We start from the raw sequence: 18,436 nt of genomic DNA on the forward strand, positions 1-18,436 counted from the left end.
ATTTCCTTCAATTTCTTATTATTATTTTCTTTAGCTGCAACAACAACAACAACAACAGCAACCTCTCAGTTGGTGATGGAGCAGACACCACTGCAATATAATTTAGCTGACACAACAGCAAATAAATTAGCTACGACAGCAACAACAATAACAACAATGACTGATTTAAAAACAAGCAGACATTTGGCTGAAACACAAAGAAAACCAACAACACCAGCAACTACAACAACCACAACACAACAACAACAACAACACCAAAATATTGATCCCAGTTTAATAGATACATTATTCAGTGTATATAAGAATATAAATACAAATCTAAATAATATATTAAACGAAGCACCAGCAACAGCAGCAGCAACACCAACAGTTGGCCAAACAGCAACAGCAACATCTACCCAAACAGCAGCAGCAGCAGCAACAACAACGACAAGAAAATCATTACGCAAGTCCACACAGAAGTTGCTGGCCACTCCGTATCATCAATTGACTTATGTGAGGAATAAGGCGGGTGATATTGATATCGATAATCTGGACAATATTAGTGTATATCCCGATATATACGATGGCGATTTAGATGCTAAAAATGCCAACCACAGCAGCAGCAGCCATAGTCCCATTCACAGCAACAACAGTCGATGGACATTTGTTAGCGGCTATTTGGCCACTTCACCTACAATGGTATTGCCTGAATCCATACGTCTTGGCCATATTAAGCTTAAGAATGAGCAACGACTCCTAACCAAAATGAAGAAACGTCGCCGCTTTGCGTAGTAGATGGAAGACAATCCCCGGCAGGACAAAACACACACCCCCTCCCAATAAACTCATCCCTCCCCTCTCTTAACCAACCCAAAGGAAAAGTTAATATATAAACCTATACTCAGTAAAGTTTTTTCAACAACAAGCAGAAAGAATTTATGAATGCAAAAATAAATTTAAATTTATAATGAACTGATACATATACACACACACACACACAGAAGCACACACACACACACACACACACTTACATACATACATACATCTACATACATACATATACACTCTATATGGAGAGAGTTTGAGTTTGCTTACTATATATGGTACCTCAACTCAGAGTCAGAATTTAAAACAGAAAAGAAGAAATCTAAGAAGACGCCTAAAAGCACGCAACGAAAATTGACACGAAAAAAAAAAACCATCATCAACATTATTATCATGATCATCACTATCTTAATCATGCAAGACAAAGACGATAATGAAGATGAACTCGCAGAACTGCTACATAGTTAATAAATGAATAAAAAAAACGACAATAACATTTTTTAAATAACTACGAGTATGTGCTAAAAGAAAAACAAAAACCCAACCTAACAAATTGTTAACGAAATTTTCACGTTTCCAGGCACTGAAAATGAAAATAAACAAAAAAAAAACCAAAACCAAAACGAAATGGCATAATTAAAGTAGCAACAAAAACAAAACCAAACAATATTTGATTTACGAAACCAATTACAATTTATTAGCAATGAGAATATATATATATATATAAATAAAATAAAAACCAATATATATATATATATGCATATATATTTTCAAAATTTTATAACGAACAAAAACCAAGAAAGAAGCAAATTAGTAAACAAATTGAAACGAAAAAAAAAAAAAAAATGATAATGAAAAATGTTTTTTAAATTCATATGCAATAAAAAACAAAACAAAATGAATGAACAACAAATTCGCACAGCAAAGACACTTCCAATAAAAAAAAAAAAACCAAATAACAACTTTAATTATAATAAACAAAAGAAAAAGAATTAAGCAATTTTAATAGGCACAAGTCTGGAGCAAAGTGGAATGAAGAATTAAACAAATTAAACCGAATTTTTGTATGAGGGCAGAAAACTTAAAAGAGGCAACCGAAATTTGTGTCGAAAATTGAAATTCAAAACTTTTGAATTATGTAATATGATATAGGAAGAAGAAAATGTATGTGTACATATCTATAATTATATATAATATATATATATACGAGGATAATTCCATAAGTAACAAACTTTACTCAATGTCTACTTTCGACCAAGCACTTTACAAACTTCGTTTGGGTCTCTCTTCAAATGGTTTCTTGGATCACCGAATCATTCCTCGATTGAAAAAAGACAGAGGGGGGAAAGTCTCCAGAGGATTAAAGACAAGATGAAGGGAATCATATGGGTAGGAAGAAGGACAGTACCATAAATCTCTGCCTGCAGGAAGTTATTTCATTAATGAGTCTTTAAATTGGAAAGATAGGTGAGAGAAGACGACATGAAAGGAGTCATCTAGGAGAAGGAAAACTAGTTGTACTTGCAGACAGATTCAAGGATATTAATTGGTCTATTAAAAAGGTAGTTTCCTATGATCTAGGAGTAACTTTTTCAGATCCTTCAAGTAACCTATTCCTCTCAAGATTTGAGAACTTCACTTCTGTGGAGTGATCCTCGTATATATTTATAAGTATTTATATATACAAGAATATTTATTGTACATGTACTGCAAGGAAACACCAAACAAAATTCACACTGAATAAATAAACGTTATATTTATTAATAAAATATGAGAAAACAACTAACAACAACAACAAAAAATTACAAAATGCAAGTCAAGTAAATCAAAACAAAACAAAAAAACTGCTGCTTTTCTACATAGAAGTATATATTTATATATATTTACATAACATACATATATGTATATGAAATATCATAATAATTGTTTCACATATACATATGTATTATATGTATATATAAATATGTACACAATTAAAAACAAAAATAGTTCAAACAAATTAGCAAACCAAATATGCAAAATTTCAAAAAAAAAAAAAAAAAAAAAAAGGGAAAAGCAAAAACCTAAAAACTTTGAGATAAATTAAAACTGCTGTATCAAGTTTATACATATATGTATGTATGTATGTATGTATGTATGGTAGCAATATGTATGAATGTAAATTAAAAACTTTAATGAACAAAAAATAAAATTAAAAAGTTAAAGCTAAATGCTTAGGTGAAAATTTAATTAGTGTGTATTTAAGAAAAATAAAAATAAAAACCAATTAAGCAATTGAACAATTATGATTAACTAACTAGGCATTCAAAAGCAACAACTACATACTGAGCCACACACACACACACCTATACACACACACACACACCTACACACACAGAGAGAAGAAGAAAAAAGTTGAGAAATAAAATGAATAAATAAATTCAAAACTTAAATTGAACCTATTGTACTTATATTTATGCGCGTTGCTGTAAATTATAAACGAAATTTTTATGTTAACAAAACGAAAACAAAACAAAACAAATGGAATGCATTAACTAAAAGAGAGAAGAAAGAAAACGCAATCTACGACTAAATACAGAGCAACATAAAAAAAGCAAAACAAGAAAAAGAAAAACAAAAACAAAAACTATTTATTTAAAACAAAAGAAAGAACTAAGAGAATAATTCACTTCAAAGCAAAGCAAAATCGAGCCTTTTGAGCTTGTCCATTTTTTTGTCATTTGTAAATTCATTTTGCATTCTCTTTCTTTGAATTAATAATTATGTTTAATTTTAAGTTGTAACATTTAATTTAATCATTTTTGCATTGTAAATTGTAATATGTTTAATTGTAATTATTTATGTATAAACAAACAACAACAACAACAAAAAGCTAATGTTTAACACACACACACTCTAAGCGAAATCTTGTCCTTCTCACTTTCTCTCTCGCTCTATATAACTTTCTCCCATCTCTCTCTTTCTCTCTCTCTCTTTCACTTTATCTATATACGACTATTTAATTGCATTTCTTTGTATTTAAAATGAGTAACGAAAACTAATTAAAATAACAACTTGAATAAAACAAAAACAAAACAAATTACTGAAAATACTTTCATTTCATTTAAAATTTTTAGTTTTTGGTTTTTCTGTATTTTCATTTTTTTTCTCATTTGTTTTCCCCAAGCTCTAAAATTCGTTGTGCAGAGAAAAACGTATAAATAAAAATTATATATAAATTTAAAAACCAAATAATAATTGTTTAATATTTTGTATTTTAAAGGTTCATTCACTTTTAGCTATTTGAGGTCATTTCACCTAAGTCTCCATGGAGAATCGATTCTGCAAAGTTATGTCTTTACTTTCAAATCAATCTCTTGATCGATAATCCAATCATGATTTCATTGTAATCTAAATAAAGAAGAAAGTTTTCTAGTTATAAAACAGTTTAAAGATAAGATATCGATTTCTTAAATGCATCTTCTTGATTAGTTTTCTAAATATTCTATTCGACTTTTTCAACTGTTTCAGGACTTTCTCTCTCTTAGCCTAACAAATATTAAAAATCATCTCCAGAGTAGATGAATTTATAACTAAAACTAAGATGAAATGATGAAACTATAATTGATCTTTGGTGTTCAAGGCATTACCAACTCATTATTCAAGATTCTTTGAATCTGCTCTTTGTCTTCTAGCCCTTCTAGATCTTGGTCAACTCTTGAGCATCTATTTCCGTTTCTAAGATAAAAGTTAATGAAAACATTTACTATAATTCCGACAACTTGGCAATACTTACACCATAATTATCTCAAACAATTCTATATTCTCTTCAACTTACATGCCATTTCGATGCTTCTATGCTTTGTGGCCAAAGCCATAAACCAGTTAGGTGGTCCCTCGTGCAGGGCAAGTGACAAATGTTTGGCCAGGCGACATTGTGAAGGAGGCCGACCACCGATGCTGTTTTGCTTTGCCATTAACTCCTTCGTCTCCTTTTACCTATTCCTTAGCAACTTCTACCACCGCGATGACAAATCACATGTGCTGACATTTGACATCGTTGCCAGAGGAAAAGAGTCGGTTGCTTGTAGCCAGAGGATTAACATGTTATTGTGGGCTATGACTTGGTCTAGGCCCTAAAGACCATCATCATCATTATCATCGTCATCCTCATATTCTGTGGCAGTAAAAGTGTTATGTGGTTGCTGTGTGTGTGCCCGGCAAAAGGCAAACACAGTTATGGGGACTGAGACCCGACTGAGATCTAAGAGCCAAGACCCCAAGGCAGCAGCAACAACTTCCACTTCCAATGCCAACAGACCGTGGACAGGGACAGACCACACAAGTGGCCAAGTGGCTTCTGCTTTGCATAAATGTCTCGTCGTCCTCGTATATACTCATCCTCCTTACCGCATCCTCCTCTTTGCCTTTTTCGCTCTGCCACCTTGTTTGGCTTGTTTAATTAAAAAATTAAGTTCCAAATCCCAGGCCATTAAAAAGATTTTTATTTATACCTTTTAATTTCATCAATCGGTGCGACAGCAGACAGCAGGTGCCGGTTCCCCCCTCTTCATTCCCTATCACCTGTCCCCATGTGCCCTACCATCACTTATTCTTATTAATTTTTCCCTTTTTCTTCCTCCTCCGCTCTTCTTTTTCCACTTCTTGGTGTTTTTTTCTTTTTGCTGCAGCTTTTAACAGGAAACAATTTCATTTGCAAGCAAAATTCTTTTCAAATCTGCCGCCGTTAAGCAAAAAAGAAAACATACCAAGAAATAATAATAAAACTAAAAAAAAAGAAGATTTAGCAACAAAAAAAAAAAAAACCAAAGAAAAACCAATCGTTGTTTATACTCTCACCTAAACTGAGAGTCTTTTGACCTGATTAACCAAAGTGGGCTATACTCAACTTGGTTTAGTTTGAGCTATATAATCCTATACTTTCGATGTCGTATGTATCCTAGCTCTTTCCTTTTAGTTACTAACGATAAACTTTAAAAAAACTTTGTCTTAATTTGCATTGTCAATTCAAAGATGAAAATCATAGCCTACTTTTGGGGTCCTTCTTATATGTTATCAAAAGTAATTCCAGGAAGAGTATTTAGACTTCCACTTATGTTTGAGTGAATTTTATGCTTGGTTTCCTTTTCGGCAGAACGTTTTGTTGACCATTCGAGCGACCCAAACCCATCGATGGCACACACACACACACACACACACACACCTTGTCTCCTTCCTCTTTGCGCCTTGATGGTCAGTATATAGGTTCGTTTGCTCAGTTTTTAGTTTATGAATGTCGCCATGTTCTTGTTGCTCTTGTTGGCTGGGTGTTGCATTCCACATGCCACAGGATAGGATGAAACTGTTGCCTCTGCTGCTCCTCTGCCCCCTCCCGCTCCACAAGTTCTCCGTTTTGGTCAGAGTGCCCTGCACCTTTACCTGCCTGCCTGCCTGCCTGCTTGCATATGGCATGCATATTTCGTATTTTTAGTACAGCCATTTAACATCATCAACTTAAATATGCGTGCAAGATTTATGCGCACGTCGCAAGTGGGCGATAGGCGTGGCATTTGCTTGGACGTTGCAACGAAATGGAAATGAACCAGCTGAAATAAAATTGGTCAAAACGTCCAACACACACACACACACAACAAACAAAGTTCATATTGATAACTTTATTTCATCCGATATTCGATTTGCCACTAATGTCTACAACAAATATTCTCATTTATTTATTACCCAAATATAACTGCAATTTTTATGATTCACCAAATTGTACAGGAAATAAATAAAATTAAACAAAATGTTCTGCAATGACACATTTCCCAGTTCGATTTTAATGCGCAATTTAATAAAAATCATTATGCAGTTGCAGTTGTCATATCGCAGGGGGGGAATCGACGTGGTGGGCAACGGGGGCGGAACAACATCGTCAAAGGGTAGCGCCAGAGACGTAGTTGTCAACTTAACCATCTTAACTCCACCCACACATATGCTCGATCGAATTTCTAAAGATTTGAATACAGCTGAAAACTCTATCTCTTAACAAGGATAATGAAAATCAAAAAACCATGGAAACCAATAAAAAGGATCACTTTATTAGACGACCTTTTAGATTGATATCAAGACTTTTGTTTGTCGAAAGATAGTTATTTGAAGACTCTTCTTCATCATGTCTAAAATATTATAAATAATAAAATATTCTATGTAGAAATGACTTTTTTGGGAGAAAGAGTATTCTTCTAGTCCTATATCCTATCGCATCATTAAGTCCTCTATTCCTGTTAAGTCTGACTATTAATATTATTATAAGTATAGGATACAGTTGTAATCTATCCACCTAACTATATTTTACAAGTACTGGCAGCTAAGGCCTTTGCCTTAGACGAAAACTATATCCATACACTAACCTAGGACTCGAACCCGCGTGGTCCTAGTTGTTCAGTTACCCAAAATGACTAGGTCACTTAGACAACTCATCTTCCGATCTAATTTGTAGAGTTAGATTCAAACTTAACAACATTGAAATAATTTGTTTAAATTGCTTAAAGTTTATCCATTACTTGAAATTCGTTGTCAACTTTCTGTAGGTATTTATTAAACGTCCCCCTTTATGTTACATCCATGGAAATTGGCTTAGTGGCTTGCACAAGCGAAATATTTTATTGATTTCTGGCGGGGCGTTTGCGCAACATTTGCCAAATAGGCAGACAGCTAAAGCCAACAGCAATGCCAATTCCAATTTGAATCTGGGTAAACATCTTCACCTGCTGCGCTGAAGGTGCCGCCGCTACTCGTAAAATTTGCCAGTTGACTTTACGAGAGACAACAAACCTGCAACATAGAGTTATATATATTTACATCAAATATATATATATATAAAAAAACCAAAATAATTTGAAAATCGGAATGGCGCCAGCCATGGAAGAGTCAAGAGTTTGATTACTGTATTTGTTTATGTCTTTTCAGCGATGATAAATCGCTGAATTGCCTCGGCTAATTACGCACAGTTCGAGTTTAAGTTTAAGCGAATCAGCAACTGCATTTGTCTTTAAGTATTTAAGCCGGTTTACCCATTTGTATACATAGAGAAATCACCCATACATACCTGTACCTGTCAATGGCAACATGAGAATATTTGTGTCTAATTAACTGAATATGACTTAATAAGAAATACTCAAAAGAAGTCAACTGAAAACATGAATACATTTGCAAGTGTTATAAGCCATCAAGTCTCTACAAGGTCTCAAGTGCTTAAGATTATTAATTTCAGTTTAAATCAAAGATTTACTAGTACAAAGCAAAAGAGTTTTCTATTTAATCTTCTATAAGCCATGATCTACTTAAACATTTTTCTATTTTGCAGTTAAAAAGATATATAGGACGGGTTAACTACCTGGAATTCTTCTTCGGGGAACTCCATTGAAAAGTAAACTCTTTAAACTGAATCCAAAACTACATATAAGGAATTACTACAAAATATATTAATTTTTTTATTTTTTCAATTTTTTTTCCCTTTTCATTTCATTATTCGAGTTTTAGGTTCAAAATAAATGTTGGCTAAACCTTTTATACATATTTCTAAACCAAAAATTTAGCCATGTCCAATGAAAATGTGGGTAACATTATAAGTTAGACCCCCCTAATCCACCCGCACACCGACTCCATTGCTTTTTTGTTATGATCAATATGAATATGTCAAATTATATCCATTTATCATATATTTGTAATTGTTAACATGATAATGATGAGAAGATTGTAAAAGCTATAGACCCACAATAAAAACAAAAAGTCCACAATAAAAAGCGTAATATTAATTTCATAAAAATAACAAAATTGTTGAATCATCTTTATTTTTTATTAACTTGGTTTTGGAATGAAAATTATCATTGAAAATTTCAATATAAGATAGAAAATCCCATTTCGAGTATCTGACAGATGGTTTTACACTTTATTTTACGAATAATTCTTGTCAATTAAAGCAAGGATTGAATTCAATCACTTAAGGCTAATGTTATTTGAAACATGTTGAAGAATATGATAAAAATATTTAAAATATTTAATTTGCCATTAAATTCATTCAACTAACTCAAAGGCAAACAATTTGAAACCGAACAAATCGGCTAGGAATAGAGAATGAGAACATGCTTGTTAGTTAAAATTTGTTGTTAGATGGGAGTCCTATATAGTTATAGCCGCTTCCATAGCCTGTCCAAGTTCAAATGAATTTCTTTGTGTCTTTATCGGTATGCCATGCTGGTAAAAAGATGGCTTAAAGTATCAGTTCAAAAACTACAGACTACTATGCAATCGATCTTCAAATCCTTGAACTTTCGGAGCCCTCATGACAAACTACTTAGTCGTATTTAGATTAAATGGATTAGACTTTATGAGATTAGATGGATTATTCCTCCATTTTACTTACTTAACAACCCTATATATTTCTTCAAAGATTTCGTGTTTTAAAATCTATACAACCAATTAAAGACCATAATGTAAGATTCTTTTGGCTAAAGTCAATTGTAACATAGCTACATAAAGAACATTTGATTAAATTTCAAACTAAATACTTATTGAAATTGTCTGTGACTAGCAACAACAACTAGTTTTCCTGAAACTTATAATCTTTATTGAAAATTGAATCTGAAATTGAGATTACAATCATTTGCTGCACTTGTCCTTTCCCTTTGCCTGGTCATAAATTATGATAAGTGCGACCATTGAAAAATAACTATCATTAGATGGTTGAACATTTTTCTTATGGTTTGAATTTAAGCGATTTCTGTTTTTGTATTGGGCGCCAAGCAAATTGCAAAATCAACTTTAAGCATTTTGACATAAATAAAAATAAATGCATTTAAATAAATTTTGGGCAAGTGCCGAGATATGTCTACTTAGCTCTCACTCTCTCATTCTCTTTATCTTTGGGGCATTTAGCAAAGTGTCAGTTGTGAACAAGGTTAGGCTTAACCCAAGTCCACTCCGCCCCTCCCCCCTCCCACCACGACTCGTTACCATGTTCCACCTTGTTGTCGCCGTCGGGTGGGTGGCTTTTAATTAATTTGGTGCAACTTTTTGCACTGCAATGAAACTGAAACCGAAGCCGATGTCGATGCCGATGCCAAACCCAAAACCCAACACCGCAGGCTCTAAAATCACATAAAGACAACTTGGTCAATGTGCGCATTTATCAAGACAATTGACTGATTGGCAGTTTCTGTGCATACATTACGCAAAACGAAAAAAAAATACTCTATACAATTGCCATGGGATTGGATTTGCTGGCTGGACTGGTGATCCGTCCACCTGTCAGCGTTTCGTTCATGATTAACTGTCAGTTGTAACTGGTTATGATAGATTTATTGCTGTCAATTTAACAAATCAATGCAGTCAGTTGGCAGCTGCAGCAAATATGGCCAAAAGGGGGGCGTTCATTTGATGTCGGGCCGAGTTAATTGAAAATGAAGAAGCGAAAAACAAATACTGAAGAGAAAAGAAACTAATTAGCTGTGACTAGCCTACTTCTTCTTCATTTCCCCCTTTGACTTTGGTCCAACTGAATGGAATTCCTAAGGCAAAGTTCATTTTCCATCACATTTGTTTAATCGATGCTTTACTTTACTTTCAATTGTGTTACAGGAACTGGAATATCTTTAGCTATTTATGAGTTCTTAATGGACTGGCTGCCCATAGTAATTTGAGTTATTTTTCTCATTCTCCTGTTTGGATTTTTAGCTTCCAGTGACCAGTTTGGCAGTTTCTTGGTTCAGTTTCACTACCGTCTATCTACCTGTCTCTGTCCGTCCGTCTGGCAGTCGCTCTGTCAATTTATGGCAAGTAAATATTAATTTACCGATTTATCTCTCTTTGCTAGTGATTTTGTTTTGCCTCACATACACACACACACACACACACGCACACACACATATATGAGTTGGCTAATGAAATCGTAAGTGCTTTTATCTGAAAAATAGTTGCCGGTTTGGGTTTAGTTTTCCTTTTTTTTTTCCTCAACATACTCCAAATGCCTTGCTCCTGTTTCTCTACCGGTTTGGTGGTAATAATTTTCTTTGATTTTTCTTCGTTTTCCTTCTTTTTTTTGGCATTTAATGAGCAATCGAGCAATATTAATATATTTTATAATAAATTTTCGACCAAAAAGCTTGAGTTTACATGGCGTATGCGTAATGCCTGTTTAGTTTTGTCTTACGCTCCGTCGATAAGACAAAATGCAAAATGCCAAGTGATCAACGTTTGGGTTAAATGTGTTCAAGTTTTCACCCACCTTCTGGAAATTGACTGACAAAGACTGGCAGGGCACTGTCATGTGAAATATTTTAACGCCATTTATCAAAATGCCATAGAGAATTGCACTCAGCTACTTGGCGGCCCTGCTTTAACTGGAGCCCAGACTGACAACCAGCAGGCACCGGGCACCAACTCCAACTCCAACTCCGAGTATTGTCAATCAGCGTCAGCGGGCGACCACTGAGCCAGGGCAAGCCACTTTGGGTTTGTGTCAGTCTCCAAAAGAGTCCAAGTCCAAGTCGAAGTCGAAGCTTGGAGTCGGCCAAAATGAATTATACGCACTTCAATGTTTCCACACATAAGCCACAAACAATCATCTAGAGACGCCCCACACACACACACACACACACACACAACTAGCCACCACAAACACAATTTATCAGCTAAAAGTTTTATGCCCTTTGGCTAAGCAAACAAGAATCATCTCATCAGGCAGCTCAATGACAGCCCGTTGATAATGTCAGGGTCGTCGTTTTGTTAGACAGACAGCTAGACAAATCGAATTTTCGTAATGAAATCTAGGTGAAATATCAATATATTAAGACATCTGTTGGCTAGGCTCACTTTTAATGAATTTCAACATGAAAAGATTAAAGCAAAAGTTATTCAATCTTAGGAGGCCTTGTGAATTGTATTAACTTCTTATCGGATATCTTCTATAGAAAAAGTTATATCTCTCAACATTCAAATCTTAGAATCTGAATCTAAGGAAAGACACAAAATTTAAAGTTATAGAGAATTTTATTCATTTTTTTTTTGATTTCATTTATAAATATGTCTATCTTAACCCATTTTTTTAGCAAATTTAGATATGTTTCAAAAAGTTTCAGAATGTCTTTGGATATTACAGGTTTTCACAGAAATTAGATTCGTTTTATTAACTTTTGATAAGGAAGTTAGTTTTATAAGGTTTAAATGAAATGTTATCGAAAAGATTAACGAATAACTAACTATTTTTAAAGTTCTTGAGGCTTTAGTTATTTCTATATATAAAATGTTATTTATAGAAAGTTTTCGATCCATATTAAGAACAAGTAGCTGCAACCGAAAAAAACAAAAAACTAAAGTTGAGAAAAACTTTCACTACATTTTAATATTTAATAGCCAAGTTTTCATTGCGCACTTCGTAAAAGGTAAACCAAAAGAAGAACAACAAAATAAACGAAACAAAATCCTCAACTTGTCGCTGAATAATTAATGCTCCTTGCCCGGCTCCAAACAACCTAACAACAACAACAACAACAAGAACATCAACCACAACCCAAAAAACTGGGTCAACTAATCCTCTTGGGTATGGGCGTGTGTGTGTGTGTTAGTGTGCGTGTGTTTGTGTGTGTCTGTAACTGAGAGGGCCAATTGTCGCCGGCATTTAATGGAACAAATTACAGTAATTAACAGGCTGATGTTTTTAAGGTGTTTATCAGATGCCCAGAAGCCGGACAAACTCTTATACATCCTCTTGGTAATTACACAGACACACGTGAATGTGTGTGTGTGAGTGTGGGGTGCCTCGCCTCTATATGCTGATTACCTATCATTTTCGGGGCGTCAATTGATTTGATTCAATTTTCGCTGCCCAAAATGAGAAAAAAAAAAGACAAATTTATTGGATAGAAAGTTATGCAAAACAAAATGACTCTAAATCGTTGTATCTCTGTCTCTCTCTCTCTCTCTCTCTCTCTCTCTCTCTCTCTCTATCTCCCGTCTCTTTCTCACTTGATGCCTTTCTAGCATTTTATTCCCCTCAAGATAAACCCAGACCCAATCAATTAAAACATCGACGTCTATCAGCATTATTATAAATCAAACGATAACATAAAATTGACACTAAAGGCGTTTCGCCCATTTTTCATGCCGGGCGACAAGATTAAAAGGAATCCAAGATTGGAACCAAACCAAACCAAAAAAAAAAAAACTATACTAAAAAGACAAAACAAAAATTATACAGAAACTTGGAGGCCTCAACCAAAAATGGGGGAAAAAAAAAAACTTTGTTTTTAGTTTTATGCAAATTTCATTTGCAGACGGGAAAAACTGGTCGCGCTGCTCAATGTAATTGATCAATTTCCGCTGAACAGGCAGTCCGAACTGAACCGAAACCAAACTGATCTGATTCGAATCGATTTTCGAGTTGGTAAGACAGACGGTCCAGACGGACAGGCCTCTGTCTCTGTCATACCCGCAGCATTTTTTGTTGTTATTCATTGGTTAATGTGATGGCCACTTGATCTTAAACTGATTTATGCATTTTATGGAGTTTTCGTAATGAAATGGCGCTTTAGCCCACAGAGTTGAAGTGAATTTATCAGTGGAGGGGAGGGTTATGTGGGGGGGGTTATGACAAGCTCTACACATGACTTCACCCACACGTCAACACATTCCACTTGATTGCATCCAATGTGCATCTATGCCCACCTCTTTGCCTGCCTCAATCAAAGGCACTCAACAAAAGTGCCAATCAATCGACAGGGACGTACGCAAAAAGGATGCGTCTACTCTGTGTGCGTGTGTGTGTGTGTGTGCGATCCTTGGGCCAGTTGGAAATCGAAACCAGCAAACACCTTCTGTCCTTCAGTCTCCTTCTGCCGTTCTGTTCTCTTGCCACTCTACTGCTGCTTTTGGGGTGTCAATAACATTGTCCAGACGAATGCCTCTGGCCATTGATATGCCACTTCAAGTGCACTGTGGTTAAAAAACACCTTTTAGTAGTTTAGTTTAGTAGTTGAACACTTGTGTAAGTGCTTCGATCCACTGTTTGCGTTTAAACAGAATGGAAAAAAATTCTTCAATTTAATTGCGTGAATTAAAGTTGTAAATCATTATGCTAAATGCCCTTTAATGTCTCAAAATGCAGCTCATTTTCAGGTGCATCCAGCAGCAAACAGCCTGGGTCCAGGGCATAAACATAAAGTTTCTCCTAGCCGCAGGCTATGCAATCATTTTGTCTTCAAAACCAAAACAGGAGTGGACAAGTGGCAAGGATAGTGTTGCTTGTGGGCAGCCTATTGGCTCTGGCCCTCAAGAGAGAGAGAGAGAGAGAGAGAGAGAGAGGGAGAGAAAGGCAAAACACATACTTTCAATTATCAATTATTAAAGTTAATATCTTCTTCAGGTGCCCACAACACTGAGAAAAATCTCAGGACAAGTATGACTTAAAATATCTCACTTTAAGGAGATTAAATTAGTTTCAATAAAAGTTTGTAAGTTTAAAATATTCTTCTTGGAGTCCAAATTACTAAGTTAAACTTGTTTTTAATATTTAAAATTATCTTCAATTTACTTAAATTAAATATTTTTCAGAGTGTTTAATTTACATTTCATCTAGGCTGAAATTGTTTAAAGGGTTGGGTGTTAATGTTTTAATTTGACTGCTGTGCATTTTGGTTTATTCAGGAACAAGTTAGCTTGGCCAACAGATCAATCCCTTGTCCCATGTCTCTCATATGTTTTAACAACAGAAAAAAAAAGAGTTCATTTAACGGCAAAAAGAAAAAAAATCATAAAAAAAAGAGACTAAAATGCCAGCTCATTTGGTTTCGGGTTGTTTTTATTTTTTATTGAACTAAATAGGAATGGGACTGGGATTGGGAATGGGAATGGGAATGGGAATGCAAGCCTGGACAAGTGGAGATGAAGGCTGAGAAGAAGGAAGAGCGACAAGTCCATAAATCTTTTTGCCACAGAACCGCGACGACTAAGACGACGACGACGACGACGACGGCAACTGAAGATGGAGATGAAGTCCAAGTGAGGCGTTTAAACTATTTATGCATGTTGTTTGGGTAATCCATTTGAAATGGGTCAACGACTACAACAACAACAACAACAACAAGACCGACTGGCACATAAAAACTCCTTAAACGTTTCTCAATAACCAAATGCAAACCCAACCCAGTTCGAAGTTGAGTTGAAAACATATTAGCTTGTTACCTTAATGAAGTCATAAATTTTGCAGCTATCGCATAAGAAACATCTTCTAGAGCCTGAGAGAGACTCCAAACTTCAATTTCTACTCCTACTCCAGGCAGAGCTACAGGTTTCTAAGGAAACGGCACATAGTATATGAAATATATACTTATGTATTTCATTTTTGGCACACATATTATTCGCATTCGGGATAGTTAATCAGGATTTAGGGTGATATATGCTGACAGAGTTGCCCTCTGGTGTAGGCCGCCGACACTTTCAGGGCAGGATAACCCGCTGCGTTATGATAAATTCCACGTAAGCCACAGTCAGAGATGAAGTTATCACGCGACAAACAATGTCGCTTTGTGTCCCTCGGTCCTCAGGCCCAATAACCTTATATGGTTGTCATTATTAGTCTGAAATTAAATGATCACTAACCAAACGAAGCGAACCCAACTGAGGACAGAGGCAACTTCATGGCTAAATTATTTATGTCCTACCTTAATGGAGCTCTTCTGCTACTTCTTATTTTGCTGAGTCTTTTTATATGCAATTTTTTCGCCTAGATCCATGAATCAGATGGAAGGCTCCTTCACTAGGTGTTGGTATTTTTATTGGGCATGTGATAAGCATCTGCCGCATCAGTTTCGATCATCAGTTTTCTATATTCAAAATAATTCTATTCTTGGTAAATCATTTAAAGCGCAACAGGAGTTGCATTGCCGAACAGATGATCAGGAAGGGAACTCAAAAAGTTACCTGACCAAACAGAAAAAAAACCAAAAACCACTTAAAACTGTCAACTTAGCATTGATTAACGAGCTTATAGCATGTTTAGTTTTTATTTGTGCGTTTTCTGGTTACTTAGTTTTTTTTTTTTTTTTTTTTTGTTTACTGTGTTTTTGTTTTTGCGATCTTTGTTGCGGCACACACAGAAAAATATATTCTGGCCACAATCTTTGGTGGCTGGCTGACATGTTTTCTTTTTTTTTTATGATTGTGCCTTAACGTCTAGGCCGACCGCAGAGACGACGAAAGCCCACAACAAAGTCCATTAAAGCCCGTGAGGCTTTTTCGTTTCGAGCTGCCGAGTATTTAGTGATTTAATGATATTTCGCTGTAAAATTGATAATGTTTATATGCGACCATCTTTGACTATCATGAGTATTAGAGAATTTCTGCTTTTGCAACTATGAAATCCATAACATCACAATATTTTAAAGAAGTGAGACAATTTTTCTTGTGAATGAAATGAGAAGAAAACTAGTCCTAAAAACGTTTTAGCACATATGAGGAGAAACAAAAAATGTAACGAAATTTAATATTCGGTAATGTTTTGTTCTTAAATATTGCATGTATACTGCAAAATATTTATAGTTAGTCCTTATTCTACCTCTGTTATCATTACATGCAAAGCTTTAACGATGAGTTGCACTTATAACTTTCTTTACAAATATCGCAATATTAAAATATAGTAAATAATCTCAATGATTTAAAATTTTAGTCCGGCTGCACTCCCTAGTGAACAAAAACTTCATTCATTAAGGTTTTATTTATCAAGAGTACATTTTTAAATGTGCCCGCCCAGCTAAAATGACTTAGCATTAGGACTTCCGGCTCAGACCTTAGGACTTTGAGGTTTGAGAAGGACTGAGAGAATAGTGTGACGCTAATATAGTGGCATGGTTTAGGAGTCACTGGCTCAAATACCGGCATAACTTGTAGAATTGTTATGTCGATAACATATCGACACATCAGCTGTTTTTATGCGTGCCATCACTATCCAACGTGCTTTATTATTATGAAAAAATTTGTAAATAAATAATTAATTAGTTAATAACAAACAGGAACAGATTTACGATTTGACTACAAGTGGGCGTGTCACTGCCGCAGTATTTGAAAAGGGCAATAATTTTGCTTTCAGAGTGTGAAATAAGTTGTCACATTGAGAAAAGAAGAGACTGCATATAAATAAATTAGCAGGTTGTTGCTAAGAAACACCAACGACCTTAGTTAATTTGTCTTACAACTGAAAGTAAGTGCTGAGCGCTAAGACTATGGCTAAATCTAATAAGTTTTATTAAACTTTCTGTAATTTTAGAAATAACATGGCAGTGCTACCACCAGATCCAGTGTTTAGTCTTCGATGTCCAGAGATGGGAGCTGTCAATTCCTTATGTTTTCATGACAATGAGAGGCTTTTAGCCGGAACAATTAAGGGCAGTGTATTCCTTTGGGATTTGCAAGTAAAATTAATAAACATCGAATGGTAGTACAGTCGTAGTAAATGGAGTTTCTTTCTAGACGAATCGCTCAGCATTGCATTTTGAAGTTGGCAGTGATCCCATAACCAGTCTACATCACACACCAGATCGTCTGGTTACACAGGAGAAAGGAGGAGCTGTTACCATGTTCTCTATAAGCAATAGTAGCTATGTGAAGGAGCGCAGCGTTCCGGGAAATCATTTGGGCTACTGCCGCACGGCTCTGCACACTAATTCCAATAACACCAATGAGCAGTTGCTCTTTTATCCCTGCGAAGAGTCAACCATTGGCGTGTTGCATGTGACGGATCCGGCGGCGCCCACACAAATGCTAGTGCCTGATGACCCGCAGTTGCCCAAATTGGGCAGTGTCACCTGCTTCAAGCCCTTTGAGTGTGCCTCTCAGTTGTTCTTGTTGGCTGGCTATGAGTCTGGACATTTTCTCACCTGGGATCTAAGCTCTGGCGTTATGGTGGACGTTGTGGAGTTAGCCCCCGATCCAATGACAGTAGACTATGATTCCTTAACCAATCGTGGAATAGTGGGTGGTGCTTGTAAGTTATTTCCCAGCTAATCTACTAGATATTTAATTAATCTCTACACCTTTCTAGCGGATAAACTAACTACATTTAGTTACCAACGACAATCCATGCAATTGCAGCGCGGCACCGAACTGTGCATCAAGAACGCTGGAGTCAATTGTGTTCGCATACGTTCGGATCAGAAAGTATTTGCCAGCGGAGGCTGGGATGGACGCATTCGCATCTTCTCGTGGAAGAGCATGCGTCCATTGGCTGTGCTTACACAGCATAAACAAGGAGGCGTCATGGATTTGGTCTATTCCAGCCAATCGGTGGCCATGTGGCGAGCACCCATCATGGCAGCTGCTGGCATGGATGCCCAGATCTCACTCTGGGATCTATACAATTAAAGAGTTTGCGAAAATATCCATTATACATACCTTAATATTTAGTTTTAAGTGTTACATCGTGTTGACTTTTGATATTTTTGCCAACTCAATTTACTTATTTATAGTTTTAGTTAATCCCCGACTTGACAACGAGAAGAGTCAGAACTGATTGTTAATCATCTACGCCTTAACTCTCAACTATGCCTAGAGTAAAAAATAAATGAGGAATAACTATCCTAAACCTTAAATTGAGTCCATT

At 35.5% G+C, this 18,436-nt stretch overlaps 2 protein-coding genes across 3 annotated transcripts in view; both read left to right on the forward strand.

Moving 5' to 3' along the window:
* Positions 1 to 3,886, forward strand: part of ths (thisbe) — a 67,602-nt gene extending 63,716 nt beyond the window's left edge. For both annotated transcript variants that reach the window (XM_068291094.1, XM_068291095.1), the window contains exon 7: positions 35 to 3,886. In XM_068291094.1, the coding sequence (XP_068147195.1) occupies positions 35 to 774 (740 nt within the window). In that variant the 3' untranslated portion in view covers positions 775 to 3,886. The remainder of the gene's footprint in view (positions 1 to 34) is intronic.
* A 12,897-nt stretch (positions 3,887 to 16,783) lies between these two features.
* On the forward strand, positions 16,784 to 18,429 carry LOC137576985 (guanine nucleotide-binding protein subunit beta-like protein 1). Its single transcript, XM_068290339.1, has 4 exons — positions 16,784 to 17,038; positions 17,105 to 17,249; positions 17,308 to 17,821; positions 17,879 to 18,429. The coding sequence occupies exons 2-4, from the start codon at positions 17,112 to 17,114 to the stop codon at positions 18,196 to 18,198; spliced, it is 972 nt and encodes a 323-aa protein (XP_068146440.1). The 5' UTR covers positions 16,784 to 17,038; positions 17,105 to 17,111; the 3' UTR covers positions 18,199 to 18,429.
* Positions 18,430 to 18,436: the final 7 nt, after the last annotated feature.

The sequence above is a fragment of the Drosophila tropicalis genome, unplaced genomic scaffold (genome assembly GCF_018151085.1).
Source record: "Drosophila tropicalis isolate 14030-0801.00 unplaced genomic scaffold, ASM1815108v1 contig_593, whole genome shotgun sequence".
NCBI lineage: Eukaryota > Metazoa > Arthropoda > Insecta > Diptera > Drosophilidae > Drosophila > Drosophila tropicalis.